Source organism: Tachysurus vachellii, chromosome 25 (assembly GCF_030014155.1).
Source record: "Tachysurus vachellii isolate PV-2020 chromosome 25, HZAU_Pvac_v1, whole genome shotgun sequence".
NCBI classification, from domain to species: Eukaryota; Metazoa; Chordata; class Actinopteri; order Siluriformes; family Bagridae; genus Tachysurus; species Tachysurus vachellii.
Genome location: NC_083484.1, coordinates 6,863,086 through 6,889,034, shown reverse-complemented (window position 1 = coordinate 6,889,034; position 25,949 = coordinate 6,863,086). Strand labels below are relative to the sequence as shown.

General features: G+C 36.3%; 1 protein-coding gene across 1 annotated transcript in view; it reads left to right on the top strand.

Annotated features, from left to right (window-relative positions):
• LOC132839928 (contactin-associated protein-like 2) overlaps positions 1-25,949 on the top strand; it is a 136,358-nt gene that overhangs the window by 30,274 nt on the left and 80,135 nt on the right. The window contains exons 10-13 of the mRNA XM_060861142.1: positions 4,612-4,774; positions 7,599-7,705; positions 10,274-10,393; positions 12,266-12,466. Coding sequence (XP_060717125.1) covers positions 4,612-4,774; positions 7,599-7,705; positions 10,274-10,393; positions 12,266-12,466 — 591 coding nt within the window. The remainder of the gene's footprint in view (positions 1-4,611; positions 4,775-7,598; positions 7,706-10,273; positions 10,394-12,265; positions 12,467-25,949) is intronic.

Here is a 25,949-nt window from a genome sequence, read left to right as displayed (position 1 = left end):
ATAGATTGTCTGATAGTGTTATCACTCACACTCATCTTCCCAATGGCACAATGACCAAATGAGAATGAAGCTCCAGACTCTCCACCTCTCTAGTTCTCCCCTGACAGTTACACACAGCACAAAGAACAAGTTCAAACTTCACAATAACTCAACAGTTCGTCGTCGTTGTTTTATTGATAGTCTATCCTTAGCTCAGGGCTAAAGCATATTTGTCTCTAATATGTTTACAATGAATTTCTTTTTGGATAATAGATTTACGTCACTGGAAATGAAATGAATTGTCATTCTATTTAGAGATCCGAAACACCATGTAGCTAAATTAGAGATAAATTCAATATATGTAAGATTCCCTTCACAATTGATTTTGAATGCTGCTTATGGTACGTCATAAGCAGAAACTCTTTATTCATGAGAATCTCTTTATTCACCAGGTTTTGTATTAAGAAATTGAAATTTCTAGATGAGTGGATTTGGAAGTGTACCAAAAAAACGAATTAGTTAAAGTTAATTCAATTACATTTATAATACATAAATCTCTGATTAAACATAAATATGGTGTCTTCTACACAGCATCTTTATTTTTTATTGAAAAAGAGGTCTTATTTCAAAAGGTTAAAGATCCTGGACAGTAGTTTGTCCCGGGGCTTTGCTAGTAAGGCTAAACAGCAGTCTAATTAAGCCTGCTGATACTTAGAGACTAATTTGGAGAAACAGGCACGAGCACAATGGATTTAATTGGGTATTAGCATCAAATCCAAAGCCCCGTCCAATTAGAGCCTCAGTGACAGCAAGGTCAATGGCACAAATCACCAGGCTAGACTGGGACAAGCCATTACCCCTGTAGCTCATCTGCAGCATGTTCCATCAGTGAGTCATTGTATCAGTTCCAACACCATTTTCATCAGCACAACATACTGGTTATTGCCGAACTCCTCTCTATGGGCTGAAGATAAAATATGGTCTGTTTGTTTGGTGTTGGCTGGATACGTACCGAGCAGTCAGTGCAAAACCATTTGGATATTTTGTATATCTGACTACTCACACTCTCATCACTGTCAGTTTGACTTGGGGCAGATTATGTTTATCCATAAATGTCTGCCATGTCTGTCCTGGATTTAGGATTTGGTACTGTAAGTTATATGCTTTAGGCCTTTACAGCAGATTGCTAGTTTCACAAGGTCGTATAACACATTGGCGGCACAGAGAGGTGTTAAATCTCCTAGTCAGCACATCTTAATGGTGAATTCCATCATTATCTATAAACCTATGACACAGTAAAGAGTGAACTTTATATATATATATTATACATTGTCACAATATTCTATCAGATTAATGTCGGATACTCTTTTTCTTTCAGATGTGACATTCAATATTAACAATATTAAGACTGTAAAACTTGCATAAGGTCATTAGTATTATGAAATACAGTTACAGGTTCATTAAAGTGTGAGGAGTCTAAAGAAATTTTACAGTTCTACCTCTTTTTTTAATGATTGCAATGCTGTTATTACCTCGGTTCCTATAGAGAACCATTAAAATCTTCTGCATACTGTAATATTACAGGCAACATTTTAACTACATCATGTTCACTCTATATAGATGCTCAAAGACACACTAATAACCTCTAAGCAAACGATGGCATTTATGCATCACTTTAATAGCGGCTTAGGTACTGTAGGGAAAAATAAAGAGGATCTACTTCTTAATTGTTAAAAATAGAAAACAGATTTTCCTTATTCATTAGGAATCAATAGTTCTGGACTACATACTGTAATTGTGAAGGACACTAAACTTTTTACATTATTATCGGACTTACTGTAACATAACTTTTTGTATCCAAGTAACCACTTAGGACATTTTATAATATAGGATAATAAGGCTTTGCTTTTAAGCCACACACTCTAAAATTATTCTAGAATTATTCTCTTACATTTATACTGGACTCTGACTGAAGGATATTCTGATACCAGACTTTAACTGCCCTTGACTGTATGTGCAATATTTCCAACAACACCTTTGGATTGCTACAATGGTACATTGTTTAAAGAATATTATAATTTTTTTACCTTCTAGAATACATTCATAAAGGGCACTAATGTGTCATTATATATATTATATGGCTGCAAACATTGTTAACAGTTTATTATTAATCATTATGCACTGTATCTGGGTTGAAGTGCAGCACAAGAATGTTACTGTATGTTTAAATCACTTGTTCTGCAATGACAGTGAACTTAAAACTTTAGTGTAGAACCTCTGTGAACACGATTCCATTAACAAAACTCAAGGATTATATTTCTAAAAAAAACATACTGTATAACAAAAAAGTGTTACTCTGCTGGAACTACAGTACTTGAGTTGAATAGGGCCAATAATACTATATTAAACAGTTTTCATGGTAAAAGAAAAAAAAAACATGGAAAACTTTGTTATCCTAACAACATGGATAACAGTTGCATAATGTTGTATTCCCAAGAGTATCAACCTGCTGGTCATGAATTTTACATAGAGGATACAGGCACTCATTAATCTAACCATTGATATTCCCCAGTTCCCTATAAATCACCTCCAGCCCTCAGAATCACACCAACACACAAACACGCACTTGTCATTGCTGTCCTCCTGCTTGGTGATATACAGTAATTAGATATGTGAATGTGTTTGAAAAGTCAGCTAGTAATTGCACTGTTATCCAAATAAAGCTAAAATGAACCTGTGTCCTCCATCCTGTCTTTATTGACCACCTCCTGGCATTGTTTTAAGAACACACAGTTTGTAGAAGCCATTCAGATACTACATGGCTCTTCTTCCCTATCAGATGTTACTAGTTCTTGTTTTCCTATCATGTTGTTACAACCAGGACCTTCTTTCCCTTGTCGTATACTCCTCTATCTCCCCATTGCTTAGGCAGCCAGACACTCAGAAAAACATATCAGACAGACAACAGATGGTCTAGATAAATTTTTGAACATGGTGTTTTCCTCCCTCTGGTGTTTCTCATGAAAGTGTAGAGGTGAGAGAGGAGTTTTTCAATTATGTCTACACGACCTCCTTGCTAGGAATAGAAAGTATTCAGTGAGAAAATACTGTCAACATCAATATTTAGGGCAAATAGTATAATGCAAAGAATTTAAGTAAACATCTTTCCCATCATGTGGATGTTTACATATACTCATTTCTATAATATCCAGTAAATCTGCAGTATTTTCACATTTTTAAGCTTATAGCATGGTAACAGCTATTAAAACTAAAAAAAGGACTGTAGTATAATAAAATGCAAATAATGTTTTTATAAGTGCATATAAGTTATCTGCTAAGAATCCAGTCTTTTTTCTTCTTACTATGACATTATGAAATAACTAACAGATGGGGGGAGGAATGCTTAAATAGATAACAACTAAACTGTAATAAAAGATTACTTCCCCCCCTTGTTTGCCACCGGTATTTGGTATCCACAAGTATCTTTCTTGTGCCTACAGACAGACATTTTTCTGGATTTTCAAATTAACTGTAAGACAAATTACAAAATAAACCAGATGAAAAATTGTGGATAACTTGTACTTCAGAGGAAGATTTATTCACCGCTTATGCATTTTTTTTTTTTTTTTTTTTTTTTTGAGAACAAAACTCATCATTCTTTACAGCTAGTTCAAGCCATGGAAAAGTATACCCAGGACAAGGGTCTGGGTTAAAAATTGGTGTAAGGTTTTTTCACAGTGCAAGTGTGCCAGTGAAAAGATAAAGGAAAGCCAAAAAAAAAAAGGAAAAAGGGAGAGAGTGAAACACGTATCTTAGTGGAGCAGTGGAGTGGTTCGAGATCAGCGGTGCAGGTGCGCTGCATGGTTGTATGGTGTCCCCTTTGTGCGGGCAAGGCTGGTCCCTATGGGTTAAGTAGCGCAGTCATCAGGAGGTGCAGGTTAGGGCGGTTAATGTTGTCCACAGCCTACGGACCGCTGAAAAAATAATAAGAATGAAACCCACCACATTAAGCCATATATAAGCTAACTTTCACCACCCTGCACCACTTTTCCAGTAGAGTGAGTGGATACAGCGGCATTGCTGATTGGTCCGCCGCTGGTGCTGTTCCAGCTACGCCCCACATACGCAAAGACGGGCGCTGTTTGTGGTGCTGAAGTGGAGACTTTTTTCTGCACTGCCGCGGTAGTTGTGCGGGAAGCGCTTGCTAGATTCCTGCAGGCGGGTGCATGAGACAGGGTTATTGAAAGAGTAGTATGAATAAAAGCAGGCAAGTTCCTATAGGAGCTTGCCTGGAGAATCTGAGGAACATATGAGTTACTTCTAAGTCATTGTGTCAAAAATTAAATGCTAAATACCAAATTGAGGATTGAAGACATTTTTAACTAAAGAGATTTTGCACTGATTAATGTAAAAATTACAACTAGGACAATTCATGCAGCGATATACAGTATTGGAAATTTCCCAATGCCACCTTGTCATATTCTTATTCATATCAAGCCCAAATGACAAAAATGCACATCCTTATTAGTGAAGTAGAATAGGTTAGATTGTTACCTTTTGAAAATAGATTAGGTTTTTAATTACATTGAAATAAATGGTTCTGATTATTGCCTGTTGTTGTTCTGTGTACAGGTTATTTCTTACAGACCAGGGTATCCCCCTCACAGCGCTCGTTTCAAGGCTGCATGCAGCTCATCCAGGTGGACGATCAGCTGGCCGACATATCAGCAGTGGAGCAGGGTGTGATAGGAGCTTTTCAGAATGTCAGTCTGGATATGTGTGCCATTGTAGACAGGTAATTATCTTGGATACCTGACCATCCTCCATACTATACCTTCCATGCTGTATGTTTAAAGGTTATTTGGTTTGTCACTCTGGGAAAATACTTAAAGAATGTATATAAAACCATTATATAAAACCAACATACAGTATTCAGAGCATCATTGTTTAGTGAGATTTGTGCTGGTATGTCTATATTTATTTGTATATGTATATGTATATTTCTATATGGATTTTTAATTTTGCTTCATTTATGAAGACCTTGCTAGAGTGAATTATTATCTTTTCCTTTACCCACAAATGGAGGATAGAACAAATTCGGCATTGGAAAGTAAATGTTTAGGATTAAGCGATTCTTTCATTAAATCATGGACTACAAAAGAAAGCGTCTTTTTTCTTTTTTTAAGTAAAGCTGTGTGTACATATTTGCATATGCTGAACTGAACAAAGTTTTTTTAACTAGTTAACAAATGTGTTGAAAGTCTGATTTTCTTTGCACTCACATATGTATGTTGAACACCAAACATACTGTACATACTGTAGCTCGTCTGCATTCAGGATATGTGTCTTTATGGCTTTGTGTTACCTTGCTTTGTGTAAAAATTCTTGTTTTCACATATTTTGTTGATTGTAATCTTGGTCCACAACCTAATAACCTGGCATGAGGATGTGTTTATAATTGAGACTCCATATTTTACAGTAAATCATGCGGACATATGTAAATAAATGAAGTAAATAAGTAAATTTACACACAGCAGGAGTTTCATGAATACCAATTTTAATGTGTAAAATCTCATGCAAACAGTTTCTGAAAAAATCTGGATATATGATAAGGAGGTCCTTAAGAGTGGTGAGTGATACAAAATTTAAAAAACCGCAACTGCTCATTTTTTTTCCAAAATCAAACATGAACAATCAGAATTTAAGGAACTTTTTCCTCAAAACCACATCAGCGAGGTTTATTTAATCTAGGGAAAATTATGATTAATCTAAATATATTCAACAACAGTTTATTCAGTGAGCTTTATTGTGAGTTATAAGTAAGTTATTGTAAGGTATATATATATATATATATATATATATATATATATATATATATATATATATATATATTGTATATACAGTATATAAACCTACAGTATATCAAACACATCAGCAAACAGATTCCTTTGATAACTTGCATTTTTTACATAGGTGGATATGAAAGATATTCAGGAATCTCTTTTAAATGAAGAAATGTCCAAACATTTTCAATGTTGACAAGGTCAGGACTGGGTTAACAAATTTGAAATAAAGAGCAAACTACACTGAAAGATTTAACCATTACATTTTTGAATACCATTCATTTACCATCACTCTGCGTTTCTCTAAAGCACAGAGTGCTTAAAATGAACACAGCCTCAGACAAATTGGTCTTCACAGTGTGCAACTTTGTCTTTATTATATTGCATCAGTGGCGAGACCTTCCATGTGTGCTCTCAGTGACAGAGACGTTGTGGGTGTTGGATGAGTTCATGGTGTAAAGCTCCAGCAGCAGATGGTCGGGGTGCTAACCCAATTAATCCTAGCATTCTTGACAGATAATATCCCAACAGAACATATACCACCCTCCAAGAGAAGGTAGCAGAACAAAAAAAGTCCCTGCAAACTTCCATTTTTATAACTCTACCCACAAAGCATGAGATCAACAAGCTAGTTGTTTTTCATGCTGTGTTCAGCTCTGCTAATGAATTTGCCACACAACTGACAAGGGCAGCCTCACAAATCTGTCTACGGAAACTTGGACGTGAGTTGCCATATTACTTTTCTGTAATCTTTGTTCATTTAAAACACCTTTTCAATGGACTAATTACATCAAGAAGTAAACACGGTGAATCAATTAATTATTTTATCTTTGGGTCTTTAATTATCTTCTGGCTAGGGACAAAGACAGAGGATCGATGTATGGTGAATATGCTAATCTTTTCCATGCCTTGTCAGTATGATAATTATCCAGCTTTGATTGTGTATATGATGTCTTAGGAAATGCCTTTAACATTCATTGTCACAGTTTGGGGTGTGTGACGAGTGTGACACTAGAAAATGCAGTTCTAGAGAATGAGGAATTAAATAAAAGGTGTGACACTAGAAAATGCTGAAGAGTGTAGAGCACACAGATGTCAGTGTGAAACTCATTGATTCAAAGAATTTGCAACAAAGCATTAAAATGACATTTTAATTTATGATTGCTAGTTTGTCCTATTACTGTTGGTCCCTTAAAAAGCCCTTAGTTGGAGGAGTTTGGGGTTGAGGGATGCTTTACCCTATTTGGATGTAATTAAACCAAGCTAAATCTAATTAGCTAAAGTTATTTATTTTATGTCAACTCCAATATACTATGGTGTATATATACATACATTATATGAATCCTGGAAATGTGGCTGTGTTAACTGAGTGTTCAACTGGTTTTAACATCTGCTCATCTACTGCACCAGTATGACACCAGTAATACTTACATGAAGGGGACTCTTTGATTAAAGCTTTATTTTTGCACAAAATGAAATGTAGTTTATATAAATTCTGCAAATACACACACTTCAACAAAAAGTGTAGAACAAGCATGGATGTGTCTTTCAATTTACATTACTTTTTTTATTCAGCCCAGGAACAAATGATGTCTTCCAATAAGCATTTATATCTAACACATCATAAGGCAGCTGGTCCCTTATGGAAGCACAATAATTTGCCCTTTTTTTTACCCAAAGGCAAAGCTGTGTGACTTTGAACAGAAGGACAAAGCTACAGTGGCATTTGATGTGAAACTGATTTTATGCTAATGATTCTCTTTCCTTCTATTCCAGATGTTTGCCCAATCATTGTGAGCATGGAGGACGGTGCTCTCAGACCTGGGACACCTTCAGCTGCTCCTGTGATGGCATCGGGTACGCCGGAGCTACCTGTCACTCCTGTACGTACACACAGTCTTAAATTCAGTCACTCATATGAAATGTGTTAAATATAATTATATATACAGTATCAGCTTTTAGTACACACAAAGGAGAGAGTGTTACACTAGCCTTAACATGTTACTGTGATCACCAAGGAGCAATAATTTTGAGGAAAATAGTACCTGTTTAATTTGCTATTGGGTTGTGCGAATGTTTGGGAGTCTGCTACAGCTAGCATTACTGTTTTAACCTTTTTTTTTTAAGGGATGGTATTTGGTACTGTAAGTTTTATGCTTTAGGCCTTTACAGCGGATTGCTAGTTTCACAAGGTCGTATGAACAATAACAGAGACATAAATAAACGTTTTTTCTGTAATTCACAATACCAATTGTATTTACAATACCTTCAAAAGTTTGGGATCACTTGGAAATTCCCTTGTTTTCCAGTTATACTAGGGCCTAACGTTCCTTTTTCTGTTCTGGTTTGAACCAGTTTGTGCTGTTCTATGAAAGGAGTAGTTCCCTGCATGGTAACATAAACTCTTACCATGAAACCAACGTGAGTTCTTACTTTCTGGCCACTTTGTGCCTGTAAACAAAGCCACAACTCAGGTTGCTCCAGTCACTAAACTATCCTAAAGAACAGCACTTTTATTGCTTCCTTAATCAATACAACAGTTTTTAGCCATACTAGCACAATTGCAAAAGGGTTTTCTAAATGACCTGTAGCCTGTTCTGTCATCAGTGCATGTTCCTGATTATGTCCAAGTGTTTTATTTTCACCCCTTAAATAGTCTTTGTTCCAAATCCTGCATCCTGTCGCATCACAAAATCTTGCCATTGTTAATGCGTATTACTAAGCCTTTTATTTAATTCCTCATTCTCTAGATCTGTGTACTTTCTGGTTTTGACCTCTGCTTATTTATTTGAAATACAATTGTATGTAGATTACCTTAGTATCATGTTGCCTGCCTGTTCTTTGACCCCAATTAGGAAAATGGATACTGATTAATGAATTCAAATGAATAAACTTAATGCCAACTTTACACACTTGCAGCCTTGCCTCTAATCCCCACACATTACATTCGCAGAACATCTTACACAATTGTACAGAATTACATCAATAAGTTTGTACAGTTACACTAATGTTGGGTTTTAATGTTGTCATTATTTTGTCTTGAAAGCTACTGCAGCAACCATGAGAATGTACAAACTAAGCATTTGGCATCGTTCAAGGAAGATTATGTACATTACAGCAAACTTGAGCTGTGAGACTTGAATCATAAACAAAGACCTTCCACTTATCACTGAGATGAGAGTAGGGGAAAAATGTAAATTGACTGCCAAAAGCTATATTCAAGGCAAAACCTTCTGTTTGTATAGATCGGACATGGAGCAGACAAGGAACTAGACAGGGATGCTTGAGATGAATTTTTTCTTTTAGAGTTTACAGACATTTTGATGGAACAGCTATCAGACTAGCACAAACCTTGAAGCTTTTTTTGATTATTCTATTGATTTCGAGTCTACATGAAGGACATCTTTATAGCACAACCTACGCTATAGCTAAATCACTCAACATCTTACTTGTTCTTCTTTATGATTGTTGACATATACTGTATGACTCTTGCTGTCTAAACAGTCCACAAAGAAGCATGTTTACATAATACATTTAGCAGCTTTGCCTCAGAAAACCTCATTATATAAAGATGAAACACTTATCTGGTTGCATTATGCTTACTTCCTTTGACAAGAAATCTCATATGTTAGCTGTCTGGGAATGTCACCTTTCAGTACCGCCAAACATCGTGACCTTGCATTCACAGATAATAACGTCATCCAATGTTCACAGTAATATTCATATAGCATATAATATAATCTTATAGCGTATAATAATATCGTCTCTTTGATAATAAATAGATAAACATACAATAACAGAATGAACTAGAATCAGATTAAAAGCATCGATAAAAGCATCAGTTGGTTCAGTAGGATCATCTTTCCTATTACTCTAAACACCTATATTGTGTTGTTGCCAATCAGCAAATGATGCTCGGTAAGAATCTACACTTTCAGATTTGAGAGAAAATAATGTGTTTCTGGTTTTGCTGTCACAATTTCACATTTGCTTTTGTGTTTTGAGTCGCATTTTTTGTTTATTTATTTTTTGCCTTTATGTTTATTTTTTATTTATTTTTTATTTTAATTTTGCTATTGTTTTGGTTTGCTATTTTTTTGTTTGTTTTTTGTTATGTTCTTAATTTTGGTTTACTGTTTTTTTTTTGTACCGTGCAAGTGCTTTTTTTTTTTACTCTTTTGTGATGTTTATGTACTGTTTTTTTTTTGTTTAGAATTTTGCTGTTATTTTAGTTTGGTCTGTTTTGATATGTTTGCTGTTTTGAATTTTGCTGGTGTTTTTATTTACTATTCTCACATTTTTAATCGCTGTTATGTTTTTCATTTTTTCTTTTGTGCTTTTAATTTTGCAGTTGTGTTTATATATTTTGCACTTACTGAGCACAGTATGAAACATTACTTCTTATACAGGTTTTAGACGGACTGGACTGTCTTATTCTCTCTTCCATTTAGCTGTCTATGAGCAGTCATGCGAGGCTTATAAGCACCTGGGGAAAACTTCAGATGTCTACTGGATCGATCCTGATGGCAGTGGACCTCTAGGGCCATTCAGAGTTATCTGCAACATGACAGGTATTTTATACGGTAGCATCCATTTGGTTCTATTATTAAAAAAACAATTTACTATATCAGTTATAAATCCATTTTTTCAAAATATATTTAAATGTATAAAGATTGTGGATTCATTCATTCATTCATCTTCTACCACTTATCCGAACTACCTCGGGTCATGGGGAGCCTGTGGCTATCTCAGGCGTCATTGGGCATCAAGGCAGGATACACCCTGGACGGAGTGCCAACCCATCGCAGGGCACACACACACTCTCATTCACTCACGCAATCACACACTAGGGACAATTTTCCAGAGATGCCAATCAACCTACCATGCATGTCTTTGGACCGGGGGAGGAAACCGGAGTACCCGTAGGAAACCCCCGAGGCACGGGGAGAACATGCAAACTCCACACACACAAGGTGGAGGCGGGAATCGAACCCCGACCCTGGAGGTGTGAGGCTAACGTGCTAACCACTAAGCCACCATGTGCCCGAGATTGCGGGGTCATTTTAGTCATTAATGATGGTCTCGAACATGTACATTGTGCTTAGCAACACACACCCAATCAGAAATTGAAGCGCTAGTGCCTCATTACATGTGAAAACCAGCACAGAGCAACACACAGCAAAACAACAACAACGGCTTGAAGCGTCAGATGGCAAAACACTGAGCATCATGGAAGTGCACGCCATACCAAGGGGGAAATACCTGAAATTTATGTATTAGCAGTAGTTGGATATCGGTGAAAGCCTGGTCAATTATTGGACAAACATAAAAAAGACATAAAAGGTTACAAAGCTGTGAAAGATAACAATGCCTGCTAAGGCACAGAATGGCAGACCTGTTCTTTTTTCCTTTCTGTTGGGAAAATCACAAATATGCAAATACCAACCTTACCCAAGGGTTTTGTAATGTAATGTATAATTAGATTATAAATACCCAGGATTCATTGTTAACACAGAGTAAAGTATGAGCATTGTGAAACGTGAAACCAGATTAACTCAGGATTCTGTTTAACCTCACTTCACAGTGACCCAGAGTTCACTATTTCAAGCGTGAAAAGCCAACTAGAGTTTTTTTATGTATCATATTTAATAATAGTGATGGACTTTTATACCCTGCTGTATATACAGTACGTTTGTTATTATGTATTCGTTATGCTTGAGATCTGAAAGAAAATCACAGTCCCTTAAAAGACCAGGCATTTGACTTTAACATTAGTTTTCCTGGAACTATAATAGAGAAAAGATATTATATTCCAATTTTAAATGTCTTGGTGACATCATTTATTACATTAAATTTAGTAATGTGGCCATGTGGGATGTGTGAGAGCTCACCGCATGAAATGCAGTATGTTTATTGAGCACATGGCATCTTCAAACATGACAAATCCCTCCAGTGAGCATCGGAGTCACCAATTAAATTGAAATGACTGGCAATTTTTTTGGGGAAGTCGTGGCCTAATGGTTAGAGAGCCCCCCCACCCCACCCCCCTCCCTAACTGAATGATCTTTTTGATATTTAGATTAAAAATGAACAAAATGTTATTAGTGTTATTAGACCCTAAAGTGCTGTACTAATATAAGGATATCCCTTTTCTTTCTCATGCTTTCTGTTTGAAGTATTTAATTCATTTTTATAGTTTCTAGCCGCTAATAAATATAAGTAGTCAAGGGGAATCACGATGCATATCATAATTTGAGGCTGAAGAACAAATTTATAAAAGTTTGATATAGTTTTGAGTAAAGTATATTTTTTTCTGTTCAGTGGTAATCAATACACAAAATTAACTGTCAGTACAAATGACTTCAATAAATTACTTCAACATCTTGGTGAATGTTTTTTTAATACATTTTTAATGAAATTACAATTTTAATTTTATATAACAGAGGATAAGGTGTGGACGATGGTGATGAACAACCTGCCAGCTCAAACGGCTGTCTCGGGTTCAAGCAGGGAGAGACGCACAGTGCTGCATGTAAACTACAGTGCTACCATCGAGCAGATCAGTGCCATTACAGACGTTGCAGAACACTGTGAGCAGCATATTGCCTACACCTGCCGCTCGTCACGTCTACTCAACACACCCGGTAGGAAACTTGTGCATGTGTGAGTGGCTGTTTCACTGTCTTAATGATAAGCAGGTAAATGGTATGCTGTGTTTCGCTGTTGGGTGTCTGTGTGTGTGTAGCTCTGTGCAGATGGGTGAAGAAGAGGTTTAAGTTTACTCTAATTATTTTACTTATGTCTGACTTCTATCTTTGTCTCATCACTGCATACAACTTAGAATTTGTACAGGACAGATTTAGGAAGTAACGAATGGAGATATAGTGAGGGGTGAAGTTAGGGTGAGAGGCAGCATTGATGCTTTAGATATTTTTTCCAGCAAAACAAAATCAGAAAACTCAATGATCTCAATGAACAAACACACACACACACACACACACACACACACACAAACACACACATCAAGCAGATACTAATGGATTTTTTTTTATGCTGTAATCAGTCTTCTTATCTGTCTACATGTATTAAAGTAAAAACCTACTCCTGAAAAATAAAAGCTGATGCAAACCTATACTTTAAACAGACAAGACGTACAGTAAATGAACAGTTTCCTGTCTATTCATTTTTTAATATTTTTATTTCAGCATCGATTTTCAACATCAACAACCTTTTTGTGTGGCCATGTCACTAATCAGACTGCAAAAATAAATTGAATGAATGAACGAATGAACGAATAAATAAATAAATAAATAAATAAATAAATAAATAAATAAATAACTCCTGATATGGCATCACTAGTTCTTTTCATATGTAGTTTCTGGTCTGGTGAGTTTAATTTAACTAAGTTAGTTACATAAATACATGTGATTAGTTAAGATGCAGTCAAGAATGTTCTACAGATGCCAAGCTGGTTCAAGCTGGTTTGAATATGAGATTTGTTGAACTACAGCCATGTTTTTCATATAATGGTTAGAAAGTGTTTGGTTCACTTTGATAAAATGCTTGGCTAGGTCTGCATAGCCTTGAAATTATTATTAAACTCTCGTTCTTGCTTTTAAAACCCTTATGTGGCCTTGTTTATTCTTTTTCTGCAGAATTTCTAACACTTATACACAGGAAAATGCAGATGTAATAATGGACCCTGGTTCAGTCTTTAAGTCCAGTCTGTCCAGCTATTTAATCATTCAAAGCTCGCGAATTGAATAATATTTTTTTTGTTGTTGTTCAGTCTTCAAAGACTCTTTAGTTGCCTCTGACAAGGACTTGTTTTCTCGTTGGTATAAACATGTAGTTTTACAAATGCAAATTCGTCACCTATCCATTGTGAGACCAAAAAGCTTTCATCATAAATGATAGAAATGGTTGTAGACCTCCACAATATTCCTCCAGAATATTGGAATATTGTATACAACACAAACAATTTGGGCTTGTATTTGGCCATAGATATGTTTTTTTCACACCATTTTTAATTGACTTGCTCAGTAGTGATTTAAAGAGTAAAGTCTAAATATGTAAATGAATGTAAATATATATATGTATATGTAAACGAATATAAAAGAAGCTTGGCGTGTGTTGTGTGGAGGGTTTTTTTTAAGATCAACCATTCAGACGCTTATCCTTTAATCTTAGGCATTCATGGATAAGGCTTAGTCTGTTATTTTTATCCAAAAGGAGGCTTTGTAAAATATCTAATGTTCCACTGCTACTTAAGAAAATATTGTCAAAAAAACAGTCACATAAGATCAAAATGATTGTTGTGTTGTGGAGCAGAACTTTTGTGCTGTGTGAAATTTGTCTCAGACATAAACGTTTTTAATCATTGAAAGTCTCTTGTTGAAAAATTATTTGATTACAGTCGGTAATAATAAGCCTTTCTGTATGAAGTGGCCATATTTTCTGCTTTTCATCTTGTACCTTCAGTCCGTAAGCAGCGATTATTATTATTGGCTAATTAATTTCTTTGTGAGATATGTTACTTATTGTGCATTATACATTTATATTCTGTGTTATGCTCTCTGAAGACTATTAAGCTCTCTTAAAGAATTGAATTAGAACTCGGTAATAGTCTTCCTAATAAACTTGGCTTATACTGTACAAGGAGAAAAAAATTTTACTTCAAAAATATGCTTTCTAAAATGTCTGCCAGGTTTAATCACATTACAGCATAGGAGTCAGTTCTGCTGCCAAATGAAGCGTTAACTCCAAATTGCATCTAAAGTGCATTGACTCCAGTAATTTGGGACTTTAAACTATCATTCCCATAATTTTATGATTCCTCAGTGTCTTAGAGGGGTGAGACGTCAGGGTCATTTTAATCCCAGTCTCTTTCAACTCTTTGAACAGGGTGTTGAAAAAAAAAACCCACAATTTCATTCACCTCTATTTCATTTCCAGTGCAACAGAGGAATTCAGTCAGAAACATTTATTTATAAATGTAGCAGTTTAATTGTTGAATTAAATTGATTACAATTAATGATAATTAAGTAATGTTACTTTTTGATTTTTTTAGATGATTTATGATAAAATATTACCTGCTTGATTTGGAAAAGTTCTAATGTATCCTGTGCAACATGGTGTGCAAATATCCTGAAAGGATTTAATAAAAATAGTAATGCGGTCAGCATGGTGTTGCCACCTCACAGCTCCAGGGTTCCAGTTTAAGCCTGATCTCAGGTTTCTGTCTGTCTGGTGCTTTACTGTACATGCTCTCAGAAGGTTTCTTCCTGGTTTCCTCCAGTTTTCTCCCACTGTCCAAAAATATACATCTAGGATTAGCTGACCATGTGAATGCAAGTGTGTGATGCCCTGTTATAGGCTGGTGTGCCAGACCAGGTACATTCTACCTCCCAGAGTTCTCGGTATAGATGAAATGAACCTATTGTTTCTGGGATAAATTACTTACCCAGGGTTTCCCGGATAGATTACTTGAACTCAGTATTACTGGGATAGCACATTTAACAATGGACATTGTCTCAAAGCAGCTTTAAAGAACATAAATATAGTACAAAAAGGTTCATAGTATTAAAAAAAAAATTATTAAACAAAAATTTAAGGTTAATGTCAGACATATTTAAATGTGTTTGTATTTTTTACCAAATAAGCAAGCCTGAGGTGACTGAGGTGACTATGGAAGGAAAATCTCCCTTAGAAGGAAGAGGAAAAAACCTTGAGAGGAACCAGACTCAAAAGAGAGACATCCTCATTTGGGTGACACTGGAGGGTGTGATTATAAATATACAGTCCGACAATTGTGTTTTGATGAGGAGGTTGTTTCCTCAAAGACCACAAGGAGTTGGCATTTCCTCTTTGACCGTCCAAAATCTCTATGAAGCGGAATCTAACTGGAGCTAGTACATCTCTAGATGCCTCAGGATCCTCACAGGGTTGGCTTTTTCTCACTGTTGGTTTGTAATCTTCATGGCACAGAACACAACTGGAGTTGGTACAATCTCTGGATGCCTCGGGATGGTTAGAAATAGAGAAGCAAGTAAAGAGGAACAGCGCAACTGCTGTTCATAATATTAACCGGCACTAAAGATTACTTGAACCAAGTCTTTTCGGGATAAATTACTTGAAGCCAGTGATTTGACTATAAATTACTCTATAGATGATTATAAGTGAGCGTAGTGGTCTGACGATAAATTACTTAAGCCCAGTGTTTCTGTTATAGATTACTTGAGCCCAGTGTTTCTGTTATAGATTACTTGAGCCCAGTGTTTCTGTTATAGATTACTTGAGTCCAGTGTTTCTGTTATAGATTACTTGAGCCCAGTGTTTCTGTTATAGATTACTTGAGCCCAGTATTTCTGTTATAGATTACTTGAACCCAGTGTTATTAGTGCTATGCTAATTAAGCCATAGTGAACAGTATACTGTGCATCTGTTTCTTATTGCTGCTGAAAGGTTAACTAAATGGTTTTCAGCCTTTAAAATTGATTGTTGATGGTTGTCCAGTCCTATTATCACCGAGGCTAACCTTACAGCACTTCAGTGTGGATAAGAGGCTGTGCGTGCAGAAAAAGTGAGGAGGAATCGTGCTGCATAAATGTGCCATCATCACAATCAGAGCGTGACAGGGCAGCACAGTTTATAGATAAATGGCATCTGTAGGTTCTGAGTTCAGAAATGATTACTAGAACTCAAATGACCCACAGCTGTCACAGCCAGATAAGCTCACAATCAGTAGTTTGTTCTATATGAATTGTGTTTTTGGCATTTGACTATGAATAGAAAGCAATCTTTAACTCTATTGAGAAGCTTGAGATGTTTGAGAAGCTGAACTATCTGATCAACCTTCAGCATTAAGGACTCTCTCATAACCAATATCTAATAGTTTAAAAGCAATGGCCATAAAATGTATGACATCAGTGTTGAAGTTGGCTCAATAATGTAAGAAGGAAGTTGTTCTCCACCGTTGGTCCTTTACGGCCACTTTACTAGCTTGTCTATTAGAGTGCTTGCTGTCGTAGAGTTTAAATGTGTTTCTTAACTATTCTAATAATGAGAAAGTAAACACATTCAGTTTTGCATTTCTATCAGACAAAGAAAGCTATACTTCCAGACTAAAAATGTAATTGTGCTATGTACAATTACTAATGTAATAGACCATAATATTGTTCCCAGATATTGCTTCAGTCAAGTTGTAAACGTAAGCAAACATTAGATAAATTGTCACAACCGGGTTGGAAGGAGACAGACCCGTACGCAGGATAGCTTCAAATGAAGGGGGTTTAATAAATAAAGAAGACATAGACAAAAATGACGATAAATGAAACAATACAACTGACGACATTTAACAGAGACTAGACATGACAAGGGGTACACGCAACTAATGATCCGCGCTGCATTCAGCAACCCGGCTGACTTAAATACAATTAAGACAATGATGACAATGAGGAGCAGGTCTGGTGACAGGGAGGAGCAGACGAAGGCGGGGCAGACACGTGACAACAACAACAACAGCACATGGCCAAAAGTCCGGGCTGAATCATGACATAAATCTGCATTGGATTTAGAGCACACTAATATTTTACTGTGTCTTAATGAGGCCTCTTTGTACGTCTAAGAATTTACTGTAAATACAGTATGATGCCTGGTGCTGACTTGAGATTCATACACCTAATATGATACTGTAAAGATTGAAAGTATTAAAGTATGATGAGAAAATCCTTTTTTTTTTTTTTAAATATTTAAGAATCCCAGAAATCTCTGAAGGCCAGAGATTTCTGGGATTAACAACAATGAACAGCACCTCACTATGGTTTGACTATCATTCAACATCCAATGGTTGAACTTACTGGCACTACATTAATAAGATGTGTGTTTACATGTTAATTTGAGTGCAAATTTGTGTCTCACAAAAGTAATGATCGGCATTAAAAACAAACACCCATTTTGCACAACTAATCTCAAGATTTATGCATTTTGCATAAGTTATCTCATCATTAACTCATTTAATGTTTTCATATGTTTGGAGTTATCACATTTAGTGACTCCTAACATCTAAAGATGATGGAAAGCTTTTCACTGCTGAGCTTTATAAACAATAAGGAGTCCAAAGACAAAAGAATAGGAATAAGAAGAAGCAGAAGAAGAAGAAATCCTAATCCGAATTAGTGAACAGTGGTAGGCAATATACAGTGGTCTGATCATCCAGGTAAAGACAACATATAGGTGACCATGCATAAATGAACGGCTTGGTAAGATCACATAGTACAAGAGCACTCAGGACAGAGGTGGGAGTAAGTCACACATGTTCAAGTCACAAGGAAGCCTCAAGTCATGAATGTTAAGTCAAAGTCAAGTCGAGTCTTTTTTTCATATTTGTCAAGCAAGTCTCAAATCTCAAATTTGCGACTTAAGTCTGACTTGAGTCAAGTCGAGTCCCCCATCTCTGAATCATTTAACTCAAGTCCGAGTCAAGTCTCAAGTCATAAATGTGAAGTCAAGTCGAGTCTTTTTTTAATATTTGTCAAGCAAGTCTCAAGTCTCAAATTTGCGACTCAAGTCTGACTCGAGTCAAGTCATATGACTCGAGTCCCCATCTCTGACTCAGGATATATATCATGCTGGACACATGAAGGTTTAAATACATATATAAATCAGGAAGTAAATTGAAAACAGTTTACAGTATGATGAATGTGTATATACAGAAGTTGAGTTTTATGGGTAAAATGTCACTGGAAGGTACAGATGTTTTTCATAAAAAAATATGCCAGTATTCAGCATTACGACAGTGTGTGCCATGACGGAGGATGTATTTCCTTCAAAGGCTTCTCCTTAAACACTAAATAAACAAAAAACAGCATAATCTCAGGCAGTATTATCTAAAGTAACAGCTGCACATGAACTAGTTATGCTTTTCCTTCCATACATGTTTGTTGAACTTCTACTTGGGAGATGGAACATAAAATGTTTTTGGTAAAGTTACTGGGGTTGGGTGCACAGTATAAAAGATATATATGTATGCCAATTATTGTCTGCTTTGTCCTTTTACAAATTGTAAAAGTATGAATTTCTTCTCAGAATTAATCCAAACCTGCGGTGTCCAGCTATGATGTAAATATTTCCATATACAATTTCTTGAGTCATTGGAAAATCTTTTAAATATACAATTTACTCTTGTTCCTCTGCTTTATGCTACTATCTCATTATGATGTTTTAACAAAAACTGTTGGTTAATTTTTGGTGTTATTTCAGTGACATTCTTTGTGCCATTTATAAACAGTAGAATCCCATAGAGATTTATAATTAAGTCATGACATTTTGATGAACTTGAAATGAGATGCCAGTCGAAATCTGTTGAAAGCTTTCACGCTGTTCACAGTGATGAGACAATGTCCAGCAGGACACTGGTGTTAATTGTGCCGGGTGACCGCACTGCAGTTTGTCGCATGTGCTCCAGATGGTTGAGGACATAACAAGCTGCTGCAATATCAACTTGATCAGCTCTGGGTGTTGTGGCATGGTTGCGTTAGTTATGTGACAATACTCTGAATTAGGAGCATTCCCAATAATGGCAAACCCTCATCTCCTTGCTAGTCTTTCTATCACTGTCTTTTGCAGTACACTAGCATTTACTTATTGATAGTTACAGCATTCTGTTCCCCCACATATTCCCTCACTTAATTTTGTAGCACTTTAATTTGACTTATTTAAATCCTTAAATTGCATTGATATAAGCATCAACCAAAGATATGAACTAGATGTTTGAAATGCATGGAAATGCAAATTGAATTCTTTTTTAAAGTGTATACTGATATCAGTCCCCTATTATCAGCTGTGGATGTCTAAAGATACATGAGATTACTGAGGATGGCACCACTTAGAAAGCATAAAGATGGCTTTGGATTGCAAAATAGTTGTGTTACTAGAACAGTTATAAGTTGTGTTAATACTAGAAATTCCTTGTTACCTAACTGCACTTTTTTGACCATAATACACATCTTCAGAATGTAAGTTATTTATAGTCACAAGCTGGTGTCACCAATGGTTCTTCCTAATATACTAGGGAGTTTTTCTGCCACAATCAACATCTGGCTTGCTCATTAGGGATAAATTTTAAAAAAATATATATGAAGTTGGGGGCACGGTGGCTTAGTGGTTAGCACGTTCGCCTCACACCTCCAGGGTCGGGGTTCGATTCCCGCCTCCACCTTGTGTGTGTGGAGTTTGCATGTTCTCCCCGTGCTTCGGGGGTTTCCTCCGGGTACTCCGGTTTCCTCCCCCGGTCCAAAGACATGCATGGTAGGTTGATTGGCATCTCTGGAAAATTGTCCCTAGTGTGGTTGGCACTCCGTCCAGGGTGTATCCTGCCTTGATGCCCGATGACGCCTGAGATAGGCACAGGCTCCCCGTGACCCGAGGTAGTTCGGATAAGCGGTAGAAAATGAATGAATGAATGAATATATGAAGTTAAAATTCATATCCTAAATTTATATATTTCTCTAAAGCAGAAAAGAAGCTTTTTTTTTTTATTTCACAGGCATTTTGATTCCTGGTGCATTTACTGAATAGTGCACAGGTCAACAGATTACTTTCTTAATCCTATATATTATTGTGCTAGGTACAAACACACTTGACTGACACCATCTGTACTAAAAACACACAGCTGCTACATGAGCGCATTGTTCACATACTCACTTATGTACATCTGGAGGATTAAAAGCGTTGTCTTCTAGAACTAAGACCATCTGGCTTCTGAGTCAAGCTGTAAAGAGAAACACTTAAATGCACAGCAACATTAAACACACAGACCAACTCTGCTTCTCTTTAAAACTTTGTGCCTTTGGTTATTTGCAAAGTAAAATACCTCCAGCATATGTTAAATATTTGCTTATCTAACAAATTGAAGATATATACACTGAGAAGAGTTTTTTCAGTAGGTTTAGAGGTGTGTAAAATTCACGAATCGCAATAGGAAAACTATTAGTGTTAGTACTCAATAGCAATCTAGAAGAGTGCAAAGTAGGCAGTTTGAGACAAGAAGGTTAGTTACAGTAGTTGTTTCGTACACGTCACTAACTTCCTCACTTACACATGTATATCCTGTCAGAAAAAAGGGGTGAAACAGCAAAACTTAGGAAAAAAACAAACAAAACTAAACTACAAACACAAGGAACCCACTAAGGGCAGCAAAGCAACAGAAAAGCAAACAAAAAACCAGGCGATACAATAAAAGACAGAACACACAAAACAACAGGTATATATAGGGGGGACAATCATTGAAACACAAGGAACAGGTGTGTGTGTGTGTGTGTGTGTGTGAGTGTGTTTGTGTGTGTCTGTGTGTGCGTGTGTGTGTGTGTGTGTGTGTGTGCGTGCGTGCGTGTGTGTGTGTTGGGTTGGGTGTTAAGAAAGAGGTGGGGCAGGACACAGGGTACACAAAACAAAAGAAACCCTACTACAGCAAAAACAATGTCCCCCTAGTGTCCAGACAGGGAAAAGTTCAAGCCAGTCCTGACAATATCCTGTACTATATAATTATTGTATACCTAAAAGGCAATTATACCAATTTTTCTTTGGAATGTGCTATATCTAAAGAGAGAATAAGAGGACTAGGGCTTTAAAGGACATGTGCAGTTTGTCAAATACGGGTGATATAGCTGAAAGCACCAGTTTAAAAATAAACCTACAAATCTGTATTGCTCTGAATTAAGCATCAGTATAAATGGTACACTGTATTAGCACTATAATTCAAATTCAGGAATCCGTCCTGATATCGATTCATTAGGACACGGATCAAGGTACAGGTCAAGATTACTGTCAGTTTAAAAATCTCTACTGGGGAGGTTTTTTCTTAAATAAAGTGCTAATTTAAGTACTCATGAATAACTAGGTCTATAGTTTTCATATGAAACAGCCAGTGACTCAGCTGCTCAGAGATCCAGGGGAAGTTCATTCTACCACCAGTCTTTGCACGCCTTCTTGTACACTGGGAGATGATCGGACCAGTCACGCAGTGCCGGGGGATTGGACGGAGTGTAGTGCATTGTGGGGACTGTAAAGTGCTTCAGTAGTGCAGCAGTAGTTTTTCATTTTCTTCTTCTTTTTGTAAAAAAAGGGTTAATTTCTAGACTTCAGCACTTTATTATAATTGCTCTTTTTTGCTCTTTCCTATTGTTGCTAATATTACATTTCTGTTGCGTGAATTTCTTTCATGTACCACATGAATCATCTGCAGATGTTCCCTTTTGTTGCGACTTGAACTTCTTGACTTTCTGGTCTGCTTAATAGCCATTCAAACCAAAAGTTTGTTCCCAATACCACTAGTCTTGTTCTTGTGTATGTTTATAGCACTCGGCTGTCGTGTGGTTTACCTGAATACATGCATTTCTCTACTGTCTGTCTTTCCAGCCTGAAACGCCAAACAGAATGCAGTAGAGATGGTTGTTTACTGTTCGTGAGCATTTCATCAGCATTGCAACATAATTCTGTTTGGGGTTTTACTCAACAAGGCAGTGTAATGCAACAAGGTTGTGTGTTTTTGTCACTAGAAATATATATCAGACTGCTAGCTTTATTTTTTGATACTGTACCGTTGGAGCATCTCTGAAGGTCTAGTCGAGATACAGCAAGTTTGTGAATCCTATATTAGACCAGCTATTATTGTTTGACTTTTTTGACATATAAACAGTGTATAATATTATCTATAATGATACGGTTTATGTAAGTGCATCAACTTTCATCATCATTATTCCAAGTAATTTCAGAGCGATGCATTTCTGGTAAAATGGTTTCCATCTCAAGTCCAAAACCAATTATATCAAACCTAATCATAAATAGAGCTCCATTTATTTATTTTTTTAACAGTGTAGATGAAAAATCTTCCATTTTTTTTGGAATGGGATAAAATAACAATACTGCACAGGTTTATTATTTTATCTTATCAGTAGACACACTTACTGATAAAAACCTTTATTTACTGTGACGTTTTCTTATTTTGTTCATACCAACAGGTTTGCCTTTTCTGTTGATAACATTAGAAGATGAGTAAAGCTATCATATGCAGAAAAGTGTGTGAGTTTTTGTTCTAACTTAAGTGGGGTATTAAGACAGACAATTAATTGAAAGTGAGGAATAAAAATGATATATTTCAAACTCATCAATGTACTATAGAGGACATCGTAATTTCTCTTATTAGTGAACATTGGGGTCTTATTATTCATCTTACTATCCAAAATGTTTAGAATAAGGAACTAGAATAGAGTATGAAAATGTTAACATTCACGATCAAAGAAGGTACTGAAACTTCGAACATGTAGAAGGAATGAATATCAGGGCCTTTTTACACCTGGTCACTTCATGTGTTTTCTCTGATCCGATAGCTACAGTATCTGATTTGTTAAAACTGTTCCATTTACATTAAGCCACATAAATGCGTCTTGGCGAATCAGATATCAATCCGATATTTCAGATATATTTTACCTCATTTCCGGGGTAATTGAAATGGAACACGCTTTGGTGTATGCGGTTGCTACAAAAAACAGCATTTACTGTTTGCTGCATTTTCGCTGGCGGCAGCAGTGCATTTTAAGACCAAACGAGACACCTGGGTGAAAGATCGGAGCCAGCACTGATGGGAAAACATATTTGTTTCTGGCACGATGCACGACCTGCGAGTCACCTGCGAGTGACGTACTTCTGTTTGGGAGGAGTATAGCGCTGACGTATGTGGCTTGAACAACCACATTCATTTACACCTGTCCAGTTTCATCTGAAATGCGTCCCAGACCACCTCCTGAAGTGGTTTGAGCGATCGGATTTATATCCGTCTCGAAACCGTTTCGGAGGGCATTTAGACCTGGTCTTTTTACGATCGGATAGCTATCCGATCACAGAAAACGCATGAAGTGACCAGGTGTAAAAACCCCCTCAGTTGCTCTTCAACAAGTTGCAGCAAGTTTTTATAAAGTCTCTGATTTGGCACAGAGTACCCTTTTAGTTTCAATCCAAATTATTTTAGTTGAAAAAAGCTCTTTTCTGTTGGAACTGTAAACATCTCCATAAGGAATTTGCACCTTGCATTCTCATCTAATAGAAATACTGCCTTGTCTGTCCCTATTAATGTCTCTGACAGGAATGCCATCTGTGTATGCAGAGGATCAAACAGCAGAGCAAGTGTGAAATTATTGCGTGTTCGAACCCACGTCTCCTTATGAAGTAATGAAACGACTCTGACAAACAAAATCCTACCAAGCGGTTCTTTTAATTGAACTGTCTGAAGCTTTAAACCAGTATGACTTTCAAAGGTTCATATGCTACACATCATTTTTAATGGTAAAGTTTTTACTATAAACAAGCATTTATTAACATGTAACTAATGCTTTCATAATTATGAATTCATGCCTGCAGTAATCTTTAGCACATGAGGAAATAATGAAGTGTATATTTTAACATCTAGCTGAGTCATATATGAATAGTCATGAGTAATGATGATAATTAAATTTTAACATTATGTTTATTCATTACATGTATAATTAATAGACACTGAAGATATTATGAATATGTATCTGTGTGAAAACCTGAATTATAGGCTATAATATAGGTTCAGGCAATTGGAGACTTTTTTCTGGTTTTGTTTTCCAGCAATAATTCTTAACTAAACTAAAACTAATCACAGGAAATACAAATAGTTATGTGAAAAAATTAGGACACCCCATGAAAGCCTGTGTTTTATTTTATTTTTTTCTAATTGTTAAAAATAGTGAAAGTGACATGACATACGGCTAAGTATGGTGACCCATACTCAGAATTCGTTCTCTGCATTTAACCCATCCAAAGTGTACACACACAGCAGTGAACACACACACACCGTGAACACACACCTGGAGCAGTGGGCAGACATTTATGCTGCGGTGCCCAGGGAGCAGTTGGGGAGTTCGGTGCCTTGCTCATGGGCACCTCAATCGTGGCCGGCCCGAGACTCGAACCTACAACCTTAGGGTTACGAGTCAGACACTCTAACCATTAGGCCTAATGCAGGCATTCGATCTTCATTTTAACAATATTGGAAAATTTAAGTAATATAACTAAACAAATAAAACAAAGAAAGGTCTTTTTGAAATGATTTGTATAATGTAAGTTTAAAAAAAATCTAATTTCTTTTGAGTAAAAAGTAAGGACAACCCTATATTTATTTGTATTTAAAACGGATAAAATTACCTACAGGCGTATCATATCAGGTGCAAACCATTAGAACATTGTTACAGAGCATTTTAAAGAATTTTTGCCTTATATAAACCTTAGATATTTAGTTTTATAATTTACTTAATTGTTGAAGTGAGAGGTATCACCATGGTGAGATCTCTAAGGCCTTTAGAAAGAAGATTGTGGATGCTTACTGTATGAGCCTTGTTTGGGATATAAAGGATCTCAAATGAATTTGTATTCAGCCATTCCACTGTCCGGAAAAGCATTTACATTTACATTTAAGCTGATCATCCTTTATGCATATTTGAGTTTAGTACAGGTTTTATGCCCCTTCTGACTCAACCCTCCCACTTTATCCAAATTTTGAACCAGCACTGAGAGTTAAGCCCTCAGTCACTGGGTTGGCAAACAAACCCACACCATGGTCGTAAGCGTGTGGGATCTTGCTTACGGACCACCAGGAAACTGCATAGAACATTTATATACAGTTCTAAAATCTATGCACAGCAAACTTTAAATTGTTTCTCAAAACACTGAATACATTTAATAGCATCCTTTCGGTAAAGTGTTTTTGTATCAGATCAAGTCGCTGGTGTTGGTTTCAAACTGCAAATCTTCACTGTGTACAAAAATGTGATCGTGTGCAATAAATAGACAGAATAAGTTAACATGATATCAGTACTTTTACTATAATATTTATATAGGGCTGTTAATATATACACTTCAATTCATTCATTCATTTTCTACTGCTTATCCGAACTATTCTCGGGTCACGGGGAGCCTGTGCATATCTCAGGCGTCATTGGGCCTATCTCAGGCGTCATTACAGAGGAGAGTGTTATGGATGTACTTAAAGAGCATCTGCAGGCCATACAGTACAAGTCAGTTGTCATTTCAACCATATATAGCTGATGC